This window comes from Caretta caretta, chromosome 2 (genome assembly GCF_965140235.1).
Source record: "Caretta caretta isolate rCarCar2 chromosome 2, rCarCar1.hap1, whole genome shotgun sequence".
Lineage (NCBI taxonomy): Eukaryota > Metazoa > Chordata > Testudines > Cheloniidae > Caretta > Caretta caretta.
Genome location: NC_134207.1, coordinates 204,086,755 through 204,109,846, shown reverse-complemented (window position 1 = coordinate 204,109,846; position 23,092 = coordinate 204,086,755). Strand labels below are relative to the sequence as shown.

Below are 23,092 nucleotides of genomic sequence, written 5' to 3'. Positions count from 1 at the left end.
CAAGCAATGACAGGGCATTAGGTATGCAGGACGAGATGCTTTGACACCAGATTGAAGTTCAGAAGAATAGGGGCACTATATCTGTTTCCTACCACCTAAAATAGTATATTAAGCTTATATACCAGTGCAAAGGATGATTGAAGCCACTAAACATGGATCAATGTCTGCACTTGAGCCGTCAAAATGTACCGAACACGCACGACAATTACAAGAAAAATGAGGATTGATTATATTATAGAGTTATCAGCAGATGCATTTAAAAGTAAGACATTGGTTTAAAAACATGAATGTCAAGGAGACGTAAATCCAATCTATGAAGCAAACAATTTTGTTTCATCACAATAAGCATCATTGACCTTGACTATGAATGGCATATTTTTAAACAAGATGATTCAATCTCTTCAATTTTCTGCTCAGACAAAAATGTTTTGTTTTACGAAAACCTTATCTCATCAGTAAGTAGCTATTAAAAGAGAAAAATCTACATGAATATGACACATTTAAAAGTTTTAAAAGAACAAAAAATTAAGCAATATAGTGTAGATTTGTAAAGATTTTTTAAATGTATCATAGAATCTCAGAAATTAAAGATAAAAAAACCCCGTTTAGTTATCGAATCCATTCTTCGCTCACTGCAGAGCCAATCCCTAATGATATATTTTCCAGTGCTTTGTTCAGTATATTTTTTAATGAGGCCACCACTTCCTTTGGGAGAGTATATCAAAGTACAATACTACTGAAATGATACGGCCTAAATATTTCTTTGTTGAAATCCAGTCCTCCTAGTTATTCCCTCCTTGAGCTATGCTTCACAATTCCTCTACCACATTGGTATTTATTTTTGCTCTTATCAATGAACTCTCTCCATTGTATTGACATCTTTGTGATATACTGAGGCACTAGAGTCTGATGCAGTATTCTAGGAGTATTCCACCATTTCTATATAGTTATAAGAGAGTACCTCACTGTATGAAATAAATTATAATATTTGCCATTAGCAAGGTATCCGGGAAATCCTTTGATCACTTTGCCTACAGGCAAGAAAGGTAGGGAGGACTGGATGGACCCTTCATCTATTTCCTAAATAATTAAAAAGTATTTAAACTACATGTAGCAGAAGCTGAGCCTAATGAAGAGCTCATACCAGTTCCATATGCCATCCACCCACCTCAACAGATGGAGGAACTTGACTGGGGCAGCAGCAAAGGGGGATAGCCCCAGCAACGAGGGAGGGTGACTCAATGATGGAAACCAGGTAGCTTGTCCCCTAGACGAGTCACTGGAACCCACAGGCCAGATGTGGGGCAGGGAGTGCTGCTCATTGGTCAGCTTTCCCCAGGTGCCAGGATTTCACCTGGAGCGTGGGCCATGCTCTTTCTCAGCTCCATTCCAGCAGTCCCACCCAGTAACCCCTGAACTTAAAATGGGAGAACAGTTTGGCAGATGCTGCAGGTCTAGCCCATTTCCTGTATGGGGGTCAGGAAGGAATTTTTTCTCCAATAGGGACAATTGGCAGAGGTCTAGGGAGCTTTTCACAGACCTTGCAGCACCTTCATGCCACAGTAGGTTAAGGAAGAATGTGCTTAGTACCCAACTCAGCTACCTGGTTGAGTTAACTTGTTGCAACTTGTGGCCAGTTTCCAGTGCCATTAAAACGATAAAAGACATGGTATTTTGGCGATGGGCTTTGGGGTCATGGAAGAGGATGAGATCTTGTGGCCCTCACCAGCCAAAGTCCCCACCCTTCTGCAACTTCTGTCCCCCTTGTGGGGTGAGCAGAGTCCTAGGGGTTAGGCTGAGGACAGCCACTCAGAGTTTCGGGTTATATGGTAGGAGCTCTGTAACCCCTAGGTGATGGACAGGTTTTGACTCTCCCCTATGTTTAAACTTATTAAATGTTGTTGCCATTTAAAATCCATCCATATGTCTGTCCTCATTTTGCCGCTGTGTCAGAATCAAAGCGCTCTATCCTCCAGTGCCACATGTAATAGTTAGGATTAGGGCTGTCAATTAATCGCAGTTAACTCACATGATTAACTCAAAAAAATTAATTGTGATTAAAAAAATTAATCATGAATTAATCGTACTTATAACAATAGTATACCAACTGAAATGTATTAAATATTTTTGGATGTTTTCCTACATTTTCAATATTGATTTCAATTACAACACAGAATACAAAGTGTACACTGCTCACTTTATATTACTATTTTTGATTACAAAGATATGCACTGTAAAAATGATAAACAAAAAAATAGTATTTTTCAGTTCACCTCAGTTCACAAGTACTGAAGTGCAATCTCTTTATCATGAAAGTGTCACTTACAAATGCAGATTTTTTTTTTGTTACATAACTGCACGCAAAAACAAAACAGTATAAAACTTTACAGCCTACAAGTCGACTCAGTCCTACTTCTTATTCTGCCAATTGCTAAGACAAACAAGTTTATTTACATTGACGGGAGATACTGCTGCCTGCTTCTTATTTACAATGTCCCCTGAAATGGAAAACAGGCGTTTGCATAGCACTTTTGTAGTCGGCGTTGCAAAGTATTTACATGCCATATATGCTAAACATTCATATGCTCCTTAATGCTTCGGCCACCATTCCAGAGGACATGCTTCCATACTCATGATGCTCATTAAAAAAAAATGAATCAATTAAATTAGTGACTGTACTCCTTGGGGGGAGAATTGTATGTCTCCTGCTCTGTTTTACCTGCATTCTGCATATATTTCATGTTATAGCAGTCTCGGATAATGACCCAGCACGTGTTTGTTTTAAGAACACTTTCACAGCAGATTTGACAAAATGTATCAATGTGATATCTAAAAATAACTACAGCACTTGACCCAAGGTTTAAGAATCTGACGTGCCTTCCAAAGAAGGGACGAGGTGTGGAACATCCTTTTAGAAGTCTTAAAAGAGTAACACACTGATGTGGAAACTACAGAATCCAAACCACCAAAAAGAAAATCAACCTTCTGCTGGTAGCATCTGACTCAGATGATGAAAATGAACATGCATCAGTCCGCACTGCTTTGGAATGTTATCAAGCAGAATCCATTATCAGCATGGAAGCGTGTCCTCTGGAATGGTGATTGAAGCATGAAGGGACATATGAATCTTTAGCGCATCTGGCATGTAAATATCTTGCAACGCCAGCTACAGCAGTGCCATGTGAACGTCTGTTCTCACTTTCAAGTGACACTGTAAACAAGAAGCAGGCAGCATTTTCTCTTGCAAATTGTAACCAACCTTGTCTGAGTCATTGGCTGACCAAGAAGTAGGACTGAGTGGACTCGTTGGTTCTAAAGATTTACATTGTTTTATTTTTGAATGCAGGTTTTTTTACATAATTCTACATTTGTAAGTTCAACTTTTATGATAAAGAGATTGCACTACAATACTAGTATAAGGTGAACTGAAATTTATTTTTGTTTTTTACAGTGCAAATATTTGTAATAAATATAAAGTGAGCACTGTACACTTTGTATTCTGCATTGCAAATTGAAATTAATATATTTCAAAATGTAGTAAACATCCAAAAATATTTAAAATAAATGGTATTCTATTGTTGTTTAACAGCGCGATTAATCATGATTAATTTTTTAAATCGCTTGACAGCCCTAGTTAGAATCCTCTCCTTCCAGGAAGCCTCAAGTAGGGAAGAAAGCTTTGCCAGCAGCTGCAATACTGCTATCATGCAAGTTCCATGATAACTGCAGGGAGAGACACTTGCTCATAAGTTCCACAATTATACTTTAATATGTTTCTGCAGCATGGCCCATCTGAGACCCAACAAAAAGCAGCTGCAGCGCACCACAATTGTGTGTGGGACACAGAAATCCTACAGATCCTGTATTTTGAAAAAGAGACCAAGGAGCTCTTGAGAAGCAAACTGGGTCAAGAAGTCTTGCAGTAGGAGTTAAAAGAGTGCCTGGGTGTTCCACGAGAGAGCAGTACAATGAGAGAGAGAGAATATAATAAGCTGCAGTTGGGCCTCCTAAAACAGTTGTACGAAAAATGCAGACTTGGAGGGTAGCAGAAGAGAGGTTGTAGAATCTTCTATAGGACAGCTCAGGTGGAGACTATATTTTGGAGTTTCCCTGTCCACCAGAAAGAATCAAAGTCCCCATGCTACAAGTCAAAGATGCAGGAGCAGCAAGAATATTGACCCCACAGATCAAGGAATGAGGCTGGGCCAATACAAAAAGAACACCATGATTCCTGGGGCAGGACATCCTCCTCTGGATAGCCATCTTTCTAAGTTTCTTAACAGGACAAATAGCTAGAACATTATGCCATAGTAACGTAATGCTGCTAATCACATTATGATGTAATATCATTGTCTTTTTCACTCATTGTCACTTGATATCATCATAAGGCACAGAGAGAAGCTAGAAAAAAAGAAACTTTTCATTTTTTCCCCGTCCCTCAAAATTTAAAATTCTTTGCACATTGCAAGCTGGCACTGTATTAGATAGGAGAGGTGTGTGAAAAAAGGGATGGGTGTCCCTTTTATTTATTTTACAATGATAAGATTAGCACTGGCATGGCAGCACATTCCATAACCACCATTTCAATATCCAAAGTTTGCAACCTATGGGATAACATCAATTCATTTTTAGCATCAATTCATCAAATCATTTCATCAATTCAAAAAATACAAATATTAAACCCATCCTGGAATTTTTATACTTGTAGTAGTTTTCTCATACAGTGATTATTCTAATAAAACAGAGCTTTTTGGTCACATAGCACTAAAAACATGGATATTACAAATGCATCTTTGTATTTTAAGGACCAAATTGTGCTTTTCCTTACCAGGAAAGTAGACCCATTGACTTCAATGAGATAAAAGCATAAGTAATGTAAGCAGGATTTGGCCCTCTATCCTTTGACTGGTGGTTGTTTTGAAACTCGGTCACTATACTTAGATTTTAAGTGCTTTGAGGCAGAAACCATCTTTATGTTATGTGCTTGTACAGTGCCTAGTGTAATGGAATTTAGATCTCTGGTTTCACCAAGGATATGTTTTAAAACTGGTTTAGTTGAACTGTTGCAAACTGCTGTGTGGGCATTCTTCAATCAGTTTAAAAGGAATAAGATCAATTGATAGAAGCTGTGGTAGACTGATCGAAGATTGTCCACACAGTGGTTTGCACCAGTTCAAGTAAATCAGTTTTAAGCTATTGCAAGTGTAGACAAGACCCTAGCCTGAGAGAGAGAGCATGCAAGCTAGAATATAGCACTCTTTGTAATATTATTGATTGTGCAAAGATGAAAAAATTAATTTCACATAATTAATGAAGACAAGTGCAAAGTACTATACCTACAAAGAAAAAAATCCCAAATGCACAACTACAAAATGGGGAGTAACTGGGGAGGCAGTACTACTGAAAAGAGTCCAGGGGTTATACGGAATCACAAATTGCACGAGTCAATAACATGAAGCAGTTGCAAGGAAGGCTAACATCATTCTGGGGTGTATTAACAGGAGTGTTGTATGCAAGACATGAGAGATCATTGTTCTACTCTACTTGGCACTGCTGTGGCCTCAGATGAGGTACTGTGTGCAGTTCCAGAAGCTGCACTTTAAGAAAGATGTGGACAAATTGGAGAGAGTGTAGAGAAGAGCAACAAAAATGATAAAAGGTTTAGAAAACCTGACCTAGGAGGAGAAGTTAAAAAAATTGGGGACTTTGAGTCTTGAGAAGAGAAGACTATGGGGGGACCTGATATCAGTCTTCAAATATGTTAAGGGCTGTTATAAAGAAGACAGTGATCAATTGTTCTCCATGTCTATTGCTGTTAGGACAAGGAAGTAATGTGCTTAATCTGCAGTAAGGGAGATTTAGGTTAGATATTAGGAAAAACTATATATAACTATAAAGATATTAAAACTGGAACAGGCTTCCTGGGGGGCTGTGGAATCCCTGTCACTGAAAACTTTTTAGAACAGGTTCGACATATCCATCAGGGATAATCTAGATATACATCATCCTGCCTCAGCACAGGGTGCTGGAACAGTTGATAACTCGAGGTCACTTCCAGCCCTACATTTCTAAAATACTATGATAATAGTCATTTGTGTTCCATATACTGTTTGTATAATTCCTGTTTTGAATCAAAGCAACCTATAAAATATTCACTATTTTTGGGTAAGGTGTTAATTAAAATGCAACATATATGAAAGTGTCTTACCGGGTTTTATTCATCAAGTCTGCTCCACGTGCTTTGTAATAATCTAAACTTTGCTGGAATTGGTAAGTCACTGGTCTTGGATTTTTCTACAGAAAAGAGTGTTACAATGTTTAAAGTAGAAAATATTTAATAAAAATTAGGCATCAGTATCTTAATATAAAAGTTAATCAATAAGGATTATAGATTAAAAACTCATTTCTTTTTTCCTAGGACCATAATTCATAAAGGTAGGAACAATATATAAAAAAGGAAAGCCAGCTTTGAAATATTTTAGATTCCATTGTTATCATCTGATGACTTTAAGACTGTTCCACAAATACCATAACTAAGCATATATTCATCCATATAGAAAGGGGACTGAGCTACAATGTTCGAGTCTGGATCTGAACTTTCTGGGGAAGTTCTGTTCCAAGCTAGTTTTGTCCCTTCTCAAGTTCTGACTATAAAGTGTATCACTAAAACATCTGCCTATAAAGGGATCATATTAAATAAAACATTAATAGTAAGGACTAGCTATAATTTCTAATTGAAGTACCCACTTGTTAGAACATTTTAGTTAAAAAAAGATTGGTTTCATGTTAGAATTATGTTTTGCTGATCAAATCAAATATATCCACTAGATGGCACACAGAACCGTTTCCCCCCCCGAAACCTCACAGTATTCAGAATCTAGGCCTGGAATCCTGTAGTACTATCCTCTACACAATTAATGCTGAAAACAGAGTTTGTGTGTTCGTCCCTATTTTCACCTCAGATAAACTAATTTATTGACATATTTTGTCTTAAATAGCACTGAAATTATCTATTTTTGGACTTAATATTCTATGGAATTCTGAAGAACCTATATCACAGAATTATGTACCAAGGAGTCCACTTACACTAATTTAGCTCAAAGGGATAATGCTTGATGGTATAAAGTGCTATGTAAATACATATTAAAAAAATAAATTGAATAGGCATCCAACTAAACAGAAGTACAGCATAGCCCTTTTATATAAATACTCATCAAAGGGATAAATTAAAGTAATACATTTCCATTTCATTGGAAGTTAAAATGCATTAGGAAAAAATACAACATAAAATAGAATATCCATTAAAGTGATCATTTTTTTCTGTGCAATAATCTAAATATAGTGCATAAACTGCACTATTTCATACAAATAAATACGTGTTGAAAGATTTGTGTTACAAACTTACTCTCTTTTAAAACTGTTTTTTCCCCCTCTTGCTTTTATACATTCATTTGAAATATACTGACCTAACTCTTTTGGTCTTTATAGTAATACATACAATTTATTAATCAATGCAATGCAATGCGCTTTCTGATTTTTTTTTTAACAAGTACATTACATTTTCATCTTGATGTGCAAGGAGTACACAAGGGAATGGGAAACTCCCTTATATTCTTTCCCACCTTCACATGTGGGAAATTCATTTTCCTTGCCCACTGTTGTAATGGGCTGGGGAACCCATGCTCCACCAGTCTCCAGTGAATTTCTGAAAACACTTCCTTTTTGACCAGCCTTCTCATGTTTTTAGGAGTAGGTGGGGTTTACATTTCAAGTAACAGAATATTGTACAATGCATATGACAAAGGAAGAAGAGTTAGAGTTGAAGAGTCAATAGGTATCAAAGGGTCAGAAGGATTGCTGGGGTCAAAGTTAAAGTTGATGATGGAAACCTTCAGTGAGAATTTCCTAACTTTTTCATGCTGTCAGGCTTACCTTTGTATTAAATTACTTTTTGCCTCCTATAGGAATACATTAAACATTGTTTAAATATATACTGGTTTGCAGTGTTATAAAAAACTTGAGGCTAACAGACAGCATTAAAAAAAATTCCCATTTATTCTGTCACCTGCACTGTAATGGTCACCGTACATTTTTCTTTTCTTGTTATAACAACATTTGCATAACTCTATCCCATTATATGGCTTGTAAGTCAGTCCTCGTCAACTGATAGCAATAACAATGAATCAGCTTTAGTTACTATTGCTCTGGTTTGGTAATTCAATGCATTTCTACGATAATGAAATCTGAACTGACATGAGGAGGATAACTGATGGTTCTATAACTACTATGCTAGTAATCAAATAGTGTAACTTTTCTCTTACAAATTTAATAGACTTCTATTTTTCTTTATGAGAGTTGATGACCATTTGAAGCAATGTACAAGAAGAGGAGGATGACAAAATTACTGGCATATTTCCAGTTGATCCAGATTCAATTGAAAAATTCACTTTCACAAGGCTATCACACGTTTTTACAACTTGTTTCCAGAAATTGGATATACACTTTATTTTTGCTAAAAAAAAAAAAAAGCTTTCTTTTCCAACTTCCATGAAATCAAGAAAGGATTATGCTACTTTCTTTTCTGGAAGAAAGTGGGGGACGAGATCATGTGGAGCAATTTCTTAAAATACATATTTATGCAGAAATGACAAGCAATTCAAGACATGAAATGCTGATCTACTATCTAAGCACTTAAAGCCATTAATAGGAATAATGATCTAACTTGAACACATGAATGAGGCTCAAGTATTGCTTTCAGTGGGGCCTGTTTAAATTCCTGTGAGGCTTACTGGTATGAAAGGCAGAGGCAGTTTAACGTACTATTACATGGAAGGGGGGGGCAGGGGGAACCAAAGCTCAGAAAAAATGATGTTGAAAAAACAGCATTTAAAATGTAAGGCAATAAAAACCAAGAGGATTATGGTTGGAAATGGTTTTTAGCATTGTAAGATATCCTTTAAGAAAATCCCATTATTTTTAAAAACCTGACATACATGTTAACACGCAGATATCTGAAAACTACTATCCTAAACATAGTCAATATTTCTGAAAGTTGCATTTCAAACAGACAGTAACAGAAATTAAGATTATGATACTTATAGCATGTTATTGATAGTACCTTCTCTATTTTTCATATTAAAAAAAACCCCTTGTATAAGTTTCATAATGAGAAATACTCCTAGAAAAATGCAATTTTTTCTTTATCAATTTCAAACTAATTTCTCTCGTAGGCATACCCAACTTTGTGTATCCCCTGTATGTATTGTGCATTCAGGACACACAGAATAAGTTAATCTGATTTATTGACCAGAGCATTCATTTTTTTCCTTTTTCCCCAAGTAGATTCCAAATAAGTATAGTTATATTTACATGTTTAATTACTTGTTAGTAAAGTTTTCATACCTTTATTTCTCAACTAATGTAAGTACTTTGATCAATAATTTACATCTGCCATATCCCAACCTTCGTATTATGTGCTGATTGCCCTTGATAAAGAGTATAAAAAGGGCATTAAGTGGATTAGCAAATTAATTCCTCCCCTTCCTTCCTACATAGGTCTGTGAAATGCAGAACTACCATGCATTTTTCCTCTAGGGATGTCACATTAGCCAGAAGAGTCTAGGAATCCATAGTCTGCCTGTAGGGGAATGGTAAATACCATTCTTTTAACAATCTTCTGTGGGTTTTTCAATTACTTTTCAATTCTCTCCTTTATAACTGGATAGCCTATGTTAGACAACCAAAAGCTTTAATTTTGAATTAACAGATTTTAAAAGGGGCAAACATTATGCAGAGCTATAGTAACCAGCATGTGAAGTAGGGCTGTACATGTGGAGGATTCTGTGCTGCATCTCTTAGAAGCACAGCATAGAGCTCACAGCCCAGAGGGAGTGGGTGACTATTGTGGCTTTGAGTCACCCTTGGGCCATCTTGATTCTAAGCCACTCTGAGGGCTGCAACAGCCCTCTGCGTAATTAGACAGTCCTCAGGGGCTGTCTAAATTATAGCAACCTGCCTATGGGAAAGCAGTGCTGTCCAAAAACTCCACAGCATCATGGGCTGGGTCCTGCCCCCATAGTCACACTTCTTCTGCCCCCAGGTCCACTCCATGCATATATTAACATCAGGGCTTGCAAGGGAGTCCTCAAGAACAATCCGTGCTGTCTTTCTCAGTTCCAGATCAGATCCAGAGCTATGAGAGACCCTTTACTTTCCTTTGACCATTTTAGCTGGTTAAGGAGAGGGAGCAGAAGTGAGAATCTCACCCAATCAGGCAGATGCTCAGATGGTGTGAATTACACCAGTGGAGGGTCTGTGCCATGTCTTTAAACTCTTTGTTATAACTTTGGATAGCATTTCGAGTAAAACTGAGTGAAACATTTGATTGCTTAGAGTGACCATCAGTGGTCACAGAAATTCTAACATGCCTGCCTGGTTCCCTGAGTTGGACTTTACTGAGCTACTTGTAGGGAAAAAAGTAAAGATGTTTTGCTAAATCCAAATCATGTAATAAAAAAAAAGTCAAACAAGAAAATTATATAAAATTATTTATGTAGTTAACTATCTTATAGTGGGGCAGACTTGAGTGATATAAGTCATAGAAAGATGGTTGTGCCATACATCAAGGAAGCTAATTTACTCCCATAATGTAATGCTTTAACTGTGTGAGCATGTGGCGGTTTCCAGTATGTGTGTGCAGGTGCTGGTGATGAAATCTATAGAACACAATTGAAGATTTAGTTTTTCCTCTCCTTCCTTTTGTTTTTGTTTTTAAATATTCCAGATAATGAAGGTTCAGAAGATGAAACAGCACTGTAAAAAGATGTCTAATGTGCCTCTCTGATGAAAAATGAGACTTATTTTAGTGAACATATTATTGCCTCAATGCCAGGGGAAAAACACTCGTCATTAGAGAAATGAATTGCTCAGCTGTTTGTAAGCAAAAAGCTCTGGGGGAATTTCTCAAGGCCCAAAACGCAAAGCATTGCAGGGTTATGCAAACATATGTTGCAGGTGTTTTAGGTTAGACAGGTGGGAAAACCTCAACCACTGAAAAAGACTTAGCTTAATAGATTGCAACTGAAACTAGATAACCTAAATGCAACCAAGTGAGAAAGAAACAGCAATAGTGAACTGTATACGCATAACAAAACTCTCACAAAAGTAATTATCTCACATAGAACAAAACTCTCACTAAAATAATTATCTCACAAGCAAACTGGAATTTTGTTTCCATCCAGTAGTTTTATAGCAAACAAATGCTGCCAATTATAATTTTTTGGAAAACTAATGGTATTTTAAACCTGGAACAAGAAACAGCCTGAAATAGCAATAATTATCCAAAAAAGATAAAGATGAAGTATTGTAGCCTCTATTTAAACAAATATTTCTAAGGAGACAGTTTGTTGTAATATCCTTATTTAGTTCACTAGGCAACATTAGATTTATCATAATTCTCCTAAAGCCTAAGATATTTCTATATTAAAATGCTAATTTTTTCCTTTTCATTTGCCTATAATTAAAGTTGGGGAATCTGATCCCACATTCACTGTGAAGGTTTTACCTTTTCTTTCTCCAATGCAATACAAGAAACTCTTCAATAAAAACTGATACATACATAGCTAAAATGTGGATTGGGAACAGAAGTGAAGTACAACTAAAATGTAGATAAGGAACACAGCTGTTCACAACTGTCACTTTCCTTTATGCACCAATAATTAATTTGACTGTGCATATTAATGACTACCTAATAGTTTAGGTGCCCAGAAAATGTAACCTCGCCACTCTTTTTCTTTGTTATGTACCCAAGAAGCTATATATTTGCTATGTGTTTGACAAATAAGGTATAAACAACAGCTCAACATTTTCAATAATTTTTCATAGACATCTCAAAGATTTGATCACAAGAAATGCAGGTATCTTTTGTACAGTGATGACTGTCCACTGTGGCACAAACTGCACTGCATCAGCCTGCAACAGATTTTAACAAATATTTATAAAACAGTGGGGCATTATTATTTCACAGTATTATCAGACACCATACCCCACTGCTCACTGTAAATGAGTTCAGTGCCAATGGATTAAAATATAAGCCAATATATATTTTGTTAGTGTATCTATATTAAGATATAACATTGCATCAAAAGAAGAGGTACAACATTGTACTGACCACAGCATGACACTGGGGGTCGAGAGACGAACTCTATCAATGTGTTTTGTAGTGATATGCTGTAACCCTCTCTGTGTTATAGCTTTCTTATCTGTAAACTACCTACTTACCATTCTCAGAGGGATGCTGTGGGCTTCTATTAATTAATGCTTGTCAAAAATAAAAATACCTTTGAGAATCGCCTACAGACAATGCTATAGAAGTACAATGAATTACTATTGTATGTCAATTGATTGAATGGAAAAATCAAGGAAATATTTTTCATAGAATCATAGAATATCAGGGTTGGAAGGGACCCCAGAAGGTCATCTAGTCCAACCCCCTGCTCAAAGCAGGACCAATTCCCAGTTAAATCATCCCAGCCAGGGCTTTGTCAAGCCTGACCTTAAAAACCTCTAAGGAAGGAGATTCTACCACCTCCCTAGGTAACGCATTCCAGTGTTTCACCACCCTCTTAGTGAAAAAGTTTTTCCTAATATCCAATCTAAACCTCCCCCACTGCAACTTGAGACCATTACTCCTCGTTCTGTCATCTGCTACCATTGAGAACAGTCTAGAGCCATCCTCTTTGGAACCCCCTTTCAGGTAGGTGAAAGCAGCTATCAAATCCCCCCTCATTCTTCTCTTCTGCAGGCTAAACAATCCCAGCTCCCTCAGCCTCTCCTCATAACTCATGTGTTCCAGTCCCCTAATCATTTTTGTTGCCCTTCGCTGGACTCTCTCCAATTTATCCACATCCTTCTTGAAGTGTGGGGCCCAAAACTGGACACAGTACTCCAGATGAGGCCTCACCAATGTCGAATAGAAGGGAACGATCACGTCCCTCGATCTGCTCGCTATGCCCCTACTTATATATCCCAAAATGCCATTGGCCTTCTTGGCAACAAGGGCACACTGCTGACTCATATCCAGCTTCTCGTCCACTGTCACCCCTAGGTCCTTTTCCGCAGAACTGCTGCCTAGCCATTCGGTCCCTAGTCTGTAGCTGTGCATTGGGTTCTTCCGTCCTAAGTGCAGGACCCTGCACTTATCCTTATTGAACCTCATCACATTTCTTTTGGCCCAATCCTCCAATTTGTCCAGGTCTTTCTGTATCCTATCCCTCCCCTCCAGCGTATCTACCACTCCTCCCAGTTTAGTATCATCCGCAAATTTGCTGAGAGTGCAATCCACACCATCCTCCAGATCATTTATGAAGATATTGAACAAAACCGGCCCCAGGACCGACCCTTGGGGTACTCCACTTGATACCGGCTGCCAACTAGATATGGAGCCATTGATCACTACCCGTTGAGCCCGACAATCTAGCCAGCTTTCTACCCACCTTGTAGTGCATTCATCCAGCCCATACTTCCTTAACTTGCTGACAAGAATACTTTCCTGAAGCAAATAAAATGCCCCCCAAAAATTTAAGAATTCAATTCACTGGGTAAAGACAAGGAGAACTCCCTAAACTCATACCAACTAGAAATAATGACCAACTCCAATTTCCTTACATGTCAACCCTGCATCCCTATGGCGAGTGGGAGTTTCAAATGCTAGAAAAGTATTTTACATTGTGGTCTACATTACATACTATTGTACATTATGCTCTCTCTCTCTGGAGAAGAAGAAAGAAATGGTAAAAATGTTAATTCAGATTTATAAATAATATCTTTGACTTGAATTAAAGAAAATTTTGGTCACACATATTTTAGCTCCTTGTCCTAACTAGCTGACACTCTTTTTCACTAACGTTTTTACAATATATCATATTATTAACAGGTAGATCAAAGCATACCAAACCTTTATCAATATTCCAGACAGAAAAAATACCCTGCTAATGTTCAAATTTGTAACCTGTGTAAATGCCACATCTTTCATAAACAACATTGCTTAACCACATAATTTCAATCTGCGTTTCAATTTAGTCACCTATTTTTTTCCCCCTGAACACTTGTTTTCAAAAGTAAAGTAACTAAACAGTGAGATGTAAATAAGGCAATCTTCAGCCCTTTACCCATGACAGATTTATTACCTGGTATCTCAAAACCTTACACGGCTAGGAAATAGAAGTTTTACAGCAGTAGAAAGGGGAGATCCAAGCTTACAAATGGAACACACAGCTAGACTTGCTTCTAACCCTGTCAATGTCCCAAGTTATCAGATTAAAAATATAACATTTTTATATACAGAAAAGCCACCACATTTTGGTTTTATTGGCACTCATTTGGACAACCTGCATAGCTCACTCATGGCTTTTTGAGTAATGCAGCTATTCTAAGCTGACACCAATAAAACCATATTCCACACAACAACATTATTTGTTCTTTCTGTGTGTATGTGCATACATACACATATGCCATATATACAAAGGTGAAAGTAAGCTGGTCTGGTCCGGTATGGCGTACCAGCATGAGCTGGGACACAGCCGACCATACCAGCACGGGGCAGCTTCTCTGGGTAGGCAATTTAAAAGGGCCCTGGGCTCCGGAGCCCTGGGGTAGTGGTCACGAGCCCTGGGGCTCTGGCAGCGATTTAAAGGGCCAGGGACTCCTCTGCGGTAGTGGCGGCTGGGAGGCCCACACCCTTTAAATTGCCCTGCTGCCGGACACCTGGGGTAGCAGTGGCAGCCAGGGCTCCAGCGGTGATTTAAAAGGCCTGGGGCTCCCTGCCGCTGCTACCACAGCCCTGGGCCCTTTAAATCATGATTTAAAGGGCACGGGGACTTAAAGGCCCCACCCTTCTGGTTGAGGCCCTGCCCCTTCCGGTTGATTCCCCTAACCCTCCCGCTCAGGACTCTGGCCCTGTGTACCAGTAAGTCCCTTAAGTTATTTTCACCCCTGCATATATATGGAGAAGGTGAAATATTTTTAAGGTGCTAGTTGGCTTATTTTTGCTATCTGGAGAGCAAAGATGATGATTTTATTGTGTTCTGTATACAATGTGGTATGTAAAAAATTTGAAAAAGGTTCCTAAGGACTGGAATAGGCACTTTCTGAGATCCACATATCTGCTCATTACAATAAAAGTAATATGATATTTATGCATATATGGAGAATGGAGACAAGTTAAGTTTTTGGAATCATGGGATAGGAAGATCCATTCATTTTGGGATCCTGAAAATAAAGGAAACTGCAGAGACATTTTGGTAAATGTTGCTCCTTAAAAAGATTAAAAGAACAAAACTCCACCTCAAATCTCCAAACCTAACTATCCATAAAATACTGACTGAAAAGGTTAACAGGTATCTTGAAATTTCTTTTGACACCTAAAGTTTCCTGCCAGTTAAAAATGGGATGACAGAAATATTCTATAATATAGTCAAGTTAAGAGTTGTACAGATTGTCATGGTTAATACATTAATATTTACTATGCTGAATTTAATAATGTCAGCATACCAATAGTATATCTGAATTCATATCAAAATAGCCTACACAATAATTTTATCACACTACACTAGACATGATATAGAAGTAGTCATTCTTGCATATATTAAAAAGTTCACAATCCATTTTATACAACTCTCAGTTTCTGTTTTGTACATTTTAGTCAAATACATTAATTACGATGTGGAGAAGTTTTCATTAGAGAGAAACTGTTCTAAGTGGTGCTTTTTGATAAACTACTTCACAAAATAGAAGTGATTAATTGAATTGTCAGATTGCACACAAGGAGAACCATAATCACCTCATTCTAACATTGTTAAATATGGTTTATTATATCATTGTATAGCTAATATTGTTATTCTTTAGGACAGGGTCAGTAGTTTTAGATGACTTTTGAAATATAAGTAAACTAGTCATTTGAAAGAAACAGCCCCAACAAATTCATGTGCAGTAGGTTTTACTGGTACCAGGTAATTAAGAGCTACAAGGTGCTTCATTTTCCTCTTCCTCTTATTTAAAAAAAATATATACCAAACATTATCAGGTTTGCGCTTGCCTGTACCACTGTTATTTTCTTCTGCTCAAAGAAGAAAAAGATTCAGTCTTTAAAAATCAGTTTGTTGTTTGGCATTAAAATACACAAAAATAATTTCGTGTCCAGTCTTTTTCTTCCGTCCTTCTATTTCACCATAGGGAAACCTCACTTATTAGAGGATGGGGCTTCACTGTGGTAATGAATCCCTAACCAATGCCAGAGGAGTACAGTAAAAGAACTTCTGCCCTACCTATTTCTGTCCTCTCCAATTCTTTCCCAATAATCCCATGTCCCCAAACACGTCTACATTTAATACCCCCTCAGTACTGCTTTTTTTGGCCAGGATATCTCTATATGGGCAGAATTAAGGTTGCCTGGGTACCCAGCGGTCAGAAAAATCAAGGACATTTTAAAAAATGTTTGGGATCACGAAGTTATCAGCATGTATAATGTTTCTTTTGACTAGCCATTAGCTCACCAAGATTTTTTTGTGGAAATTGTATTATATTGCTTTACAGAAATATAAAGGACAAGTAAATTAATTAGGGCACAGTAATTGTGTTGCTTAATTTCTTACTATTGGAAAACCACCATACTCTTGCTTTGATATCACTTGACTATAAGCACACCATGGTTTGTACAGCAGCATTCAAATAATAGATTCCAAAGCCAGAAGGGATAATTGTGATCATCTAGTCCAGGGGTAGGCAACCTATGGCACACGTGCCACAGGCGGCACGCCAGCTGATTTTCAGTGACACTCACACTGCCCGGGTCCTGGCCACCGGTCCGGGGGGCTCTGCATTTTAATTTAATTTTAAATGAAGCTTCTTAAACATTTTAAAAACCTTATTTACTTTACATACAACAATAGTTTAGTTTTTATTATAGACTTATAGAAAGAGACCTTCTAAAAACATTAAAATGTATTACTGGCACGCAAAACTTTAAATTAGAGTGAATAAACGAAGACTCTGCACACCACTTCTGAAAGGTTGCCGACCCCTGATGTAGTCTGACCTGCTGTACCACACAGGCCATAGAACTTCCCCCAACTAATTCCTAGAGCATGTCTTTCAGAAAAACATCCAATTTGATTTATAAATGGTCAGGGATGGAGAATCCACCATGACCACTGGTAAACTGTTCAAGTAGTGAATTATTCTCACTATTAAAAATTTTCATCTTATTTAGAGTCTGAATTTGGCTAGCTTCAACTCCCAGCCATTGGATCACGTTATACCTTTCTTAGCTAGATTGAGGATTCCATGATTATATATTTGTTCCCCATGAAGATACTTACAGACTGTAATCAAGTCATCCCTTAACCTTTGCTTTGTTAAGCTAAACAGATTGAGTTCTGAGTCTACCACAATAAAGCATGTTTTTTAATCCTTTTAAATCATTCTTATGGTTCTTTGCTGAACCCACCCCAATTTCTCAACTAATTTCAGGAATTATTCTGTGATACTCTGAATTTCCCCAAATCTTCATTTCCATTTAAATACACTTGCTGATTAAGATGGATTGTCATAATATTTGCATACTGTTAGTTACTTAAGATGCCCATCTACTGAGTGTTATGAAGAAACTGACAATATAAATGATACCATCACAAATATATTCAGCTAGCTAAGAAACTGCCCCTCCCCTTCCTGTGGTACCACCAGGGTTATGATGATTGATGCAGGTGCTCTAGGTAACAGGCCCCTGGCTTAAAAGGGAGGGCGGCTATGAAGGATCCATGGTATTGATTAGTTGGCTTCTGAGCACTCTATTTTCCAAGGCTTTTCCTGAAAATACTAGTTGAGATCTATAAGATGCTATGGCAGGGAAGGCTAAGTTATGATAGGTTGATTAAATGACAGGCATATTTGGGAAGATGGGGATCAGTTTTGGCAAGGATGGGTAAGTCTTTTTATTATGAATACTGACCCTTTAGTTTTGTAATACATCAAAATAATTGAAAAAGTGCTTTGGATATGTTGGTTTTAAATTAAATATATGTAAATGAATAGTAACTATTGACTCACTGTGCATGTATTACTTTTATACGGGCCTATGACAATATGGCTATTCCAAACACTGTTTCATTAAATTGGTAGCTGCCTGTAACACCTTTATTTTAATAGTGAAAGACAACACAAGAGCTGAACTTGAAAACTCAGGACAATAATTACTAAAATCAAATATTTGTTGTGTAAATTATTATAGAAAAACAAACGCTTAGGGGCTCAGGGTTTGGAAGATAAGTTAAGGAAAACTAATTTTAAAACATTGTGCTTTAAAATGAACGTATATTTATAATTTTAGGATCAAATTTTGAAAACTGTCCTCCTATTTGGGGCTGGCAGTCAATTGCAAGCACATATAACGGGGGGGAAGGCAAACAACAGTATTTAGATTACAGCTATCTTATTACATATGTAAATCAGGTGGTTAACCATCTAAATGTTTTAATGTGCTAGGAATTTACTGTGTGTATAAAGATAAAGGCTGAAGTACCGTTCATACTTTTCGTCCTTAAAATGTATGTATATTGTGTTAAATATACTAAGGGCAAATATCAGGGTTCTTCCTGTTCTACCATTGAAAAGATGAAGATAAATTCATTTGTCTTTAGTGTCTCCTAACTTCCTCTTCCTCACCTTTCTACTATCTTCCTCCCTTTCTGTCACAATCATACAGGCCTTCTTACCCTACCTCAAACCCATCACTCAGTGGCAAGAACATCTTGCCCTCTTTCGAGTGCACGGTGACCTCACACGTCCCATCTGACTGCCTTTCCTACAAGTTTCCCATGGTGCCTACCTCACTTCTGGTCTTCCGCCTCCCCAATATTGATTTCTGGCCTTAGCTACTAGTGAGGTAACTCTTATCAGGAGGACTAGAGAAGCAAGCTGCGTTGGGCTGGGACTGGAGCCACTGAAAACTGGTAATCCGCTTGTCAAGTGCTTAAAAATCCTTCTTTCTTGCCTCCCCATCAGCACAGAGCACTTAAAAAAATTAGACAATGCCCAGTTGTCAGCCTCCTGGAAATGAGTCAACTGACTCATGGCTGAACAGCATACATTATTTAAAAATAAATTTGAAGCATTATAAAGAATTGTTTGGGGAGGAGGGAGACAACTGTAGCTGCTATTACTCTAAAGTGATAAACTAACCATTATATACTAGGTATAAAAATTCCACCTCTTGAGTAAATATTAATTAATGAGTTGCTAATGTCCAAATGCTGAAGGAGACTAACTCCTGATTGGCTGCAATCTGGTCATTAAGAGTGGTAATTAATGACAGATTGCACACAGTGCTAACCAACAAAACAAACTAAAACCTGCTCCTCTCCTTTCACAAACACTGCAACAAACAATTCTGAAATAACAGGCAGCTTTCAAAGAATAGTTCCAGCTTTTCAGAAGCACCTCAGCTAATGAGTGTATAGAAAAGAATTTATCTGAAGGAGAAGAAAGTGAAGCTAAACAGCCTTTCAGGCACATGAAACCAGCTCAGAGAAAACTCTGAGATGTGGCAGCAGCTACTTAAGAAGAAAATTCAACTGAAAATAATGTACAAACAGCTCAGTTCACAATCTCAGTAATGTAATTTTTTTTCTCCTGCCATTTACTGCTCAGATCATGATGAGTGTTGAAGGCTGAAATGAGAATTCCTCTAGCTGGTCGTTATATGTATGATCATGACCTTAAAATCATATATTATTGCTTACTTTCTAAGGTAGTCATTGTAATATCAGTTATGATTAACTAATAGAGCATCTTTGAGATGCCATGTGTACTTCTGCAGGGATTCAGTTGTAATTTACCATTAATATATTAAACCACTATTTTAAAATGTTACTAAATTTCTTAAAATCCTATGCTGAAAAAAAATCAGACAAACCAGAATTTTCAGTGTGATGGGAAAAAAGTTTAAAATAAACAGCCAAATATAACATTCTAAATGATATTTTAATAGACTGGTATTGAGTAGTACCACTTCAGAGTTGAATAAAACTTGTCTTATTTCTAACTAGCTTTCTCGCAAGGTAGTACAACCATTCCTGCTAAAAGGTTGCAGACAAACTTTTATTTTGCAGAAATCTTTTGGATAAATACTGTAAGCTCTCGAACAAAGGACGGTTGTCAGGTTCTTATAGTATGTTATCTAAAATGGTAATGTTCTATGTAGTGCTTTAGTTTTGTAATAAGTCACTGTGATAAGGTTAACACTTCAACACACAACAACATACAAATAAGAACACCCAAAGATGAAAATTACTTCGCTTATGTTGCTGTATTAGAATTTTATTTGCTAAAGGGTAAAAACAGATTTGCAAAATTCACAGTTAACTTAAAACAATAGTTTTAAACCTTTTATTCCGAGCCCTGACTGCCTTCAGGAGGGAGAGAACATCTGGTTATTTAAGGAACACAATATGTTCACATTTTCGATGACTTTTATTTCTAATTGGGTTTTTTAATTTTTTTTTATTTGAACAACTCTAGTTAGAACTATGTTTTTTAATCACTTTATATTCTTCTGACTGCCCTCCCTCAACATCTCTACTTCTTCATCTAACAGTATTTGCTTTGAAAATTCACAGCACTAACCAACAGTGGTGATGTGAAAAAAATATATGGAAAAAATTAGGTACTTTTGGGGTATTATATTCAGAGACACACCTACTACCAATTCCTTTGGGTATATTACAAGAACAATTCCTACTATTGCTCCAGTTTCTCACTCAACACACACACTTTTACTTCCCCCTTCTTTCACATCAAGTCAGTTTTCACATAACTTTCTATTCTAAAAAAGCCTAAATAGATAGAAATCCCATTGACTGATATAATTGAGAAGAATTACTGCTTACTGAAGAATCGGAAATTTGGAATAAGCGTCTTGCTAAGTGAGCTCACAATGTAGCCCTGAGTAGGGGCAACAACATAGATTTCAAATTTCAAGTTTGAATTCCAGATGTTCTTAACTACTGAGGATAATCAAATGCACTTTGGGCACTATGTAGGCCCAAGTGTGGCTCTGTAAATATAAAGTGGCTCTGTAAAGTCTTCTGTGCTTCCCCTCAGAAGCAGTTGCAGTAACTTGTTGTTGGCTATTACAGAGCTGTGTGCTCTATTTCCAGGACACTGATATATAACTTCTGTTGACATAGAAGGGCTCTTCTACTAAGGACAGCTATAAATTTCAGTCAATAAAAAGCGAGAGGGCCGTCAGGCCAAAACCTTCCCCCCGCATCAATCCTCAAGAAGAAAACAGGGACATGATGTGTTATCGATACCACAGGGTACAAAGAGGAGGAATGGGATGCGATGAAGAAAAGGCCAATTCAGATTGACTACAGAATCATAGATCCAGAGCTAGAAAAGCCACATTAGTTAGGTCCATCTACTCCATTCCCCAGAGGCTATGGCAGGATTGTTCCCCACAGAATATTTTCGACAGTTTTGCCTAGATTGTAAGAAAAACTCCCCAAGAGTGAGATTATTTGGCATTTAGCTATCTTTCAAGGATAACCTCCCAAAGAAACACATATTAGTAAAGTACCTACACTGCTTTCAAGCTGAACCCCTGCTCTTCCCACTAAACTTCTGAACTTTGCTGTTTGTCCAGTTGAGATTTCAAGCTCCGACGGATAGAGACCAGGTCTCCCTTACACGTTTACAAGACAGTGAGTGCACTTGCTATGTGAAACAAATCATACTGGACAATGAACAATTGCCCATAGAGTGCAGTAGAGGCTCCATGGGATGGCACAATTAAAACCATAGAAAGCCTCGGAAGAAACTTTTTAGGGAACCTGCCCTAGCTCAGGGGAGGCAAATTGCATTGAACCTAATATGCCTTCTGCATCTACTGTTCCTAATGGGAAGTGCACAGGAAAGCCTTAAGGGGTAGAGAAGTCAGCAAGTACTGAATTAGCTAGTCATAGCTTCCAGGTTACACTACTGTGCAGAGCCTTCTAGCCTCTCTTTGCCTTTTCCCTCAGGGAGAAAGGAAGAATTGAACTATTGTTACACCTGCAGCAAAGAGGACATTTTAGTTCTCCCATGTGTACTAGTGCACAGCCCCGCACAGACTTCTGGAGTTTCTGTGACCCAAAAGGCTGCAGATATAGATGCATATATCCTTGCGTAACAACCACAGAACTCCTTTCCTTTAGTTCTTTTCTTTCACTCCATGGCAATTATGATGAACTTATACAATATTTAATATGTAAGTCTTCCACAACACTGAATTCAAACCACTACTAACAAATCCCAACTCATTTAGAAACTGGGTTTAACTCACATGTGCTTAAGGACACAGAGATGAGCCTTAAAGTTTGTCTAGGGAAAATAAGGAACAGGGAAAGGGAGTATATATCCCCCTCTCAGCTCAAGAGGTAACTGTTCTTAAGGAAAGGTCATTGAGAACAAGCTTGGCCTCTTTATCCCAGGAAGCATAGCTTTTTTTAATGCAGCCTTGAAATCAACAAGCCAATGTCATGTGAGAAGCTACTAGCCTTTCTTGGGGCTCTTCATTTTCACACATTGTTGAGGACTGCAAAATGACTCAACTTTCTGGAGGTCTTAGGGGCTTGAACATTGCCGATAAGAACGCTGTGGCTTGGCTTCATCGGATTGTATATATATTTAAAAAAAAATTCTCTGGGAAGATCTGGCTTTCTAACATCCAGAGTTCTGTTCAGGTAGACAAGCACAGCCATACAGTGGATGCGAAGGCACTTTTAATTTGTGTTTGTGAGGACAGACAGGAAAAGGAGGATCACTTCATGACAGGCGGGAATCATTTTACTTAGAAAATGGGGAATGGTCTGAATCAGAAAGGCTCAATTTCATGTAGGCTCTTCTCACTGAACAGAGGACTACTTGAAAGGTAAGGTAAGAAATATGTTCAGACCTCTCTTAGGGTATGTCTACACTTACAGTGGCATGGAGAGTACATAGACTGCATGCCCCCCCCGCCCCGAGCATGGGTATAAAGAGCAGTGTAGGCAGTTAG

General features: G+C 37.6%; 1 protein-coding gene across 1 annotated transcript in view; it reads right to left on the bottom strand.

Moving 5' to 3' along the window:
• TBC1D5 (TBC1 domain family member 5) overlaps positions 1-23,092 on the bottom strand; it is a 275,327-nt gene that overhangs the window by 92,936 nt on the left and 159,299 nt on the right. The window contains exon 14 of the mRNA XM_048838538.2: positions 6,209-6,294. Coding sequence (XP_048694495.2) covers positions 6,209-6,294 — 86 coding nt within the window. The remainder of the gene's footprint in view (positions 1-6,208; positions 6,295-23,092) is intronic.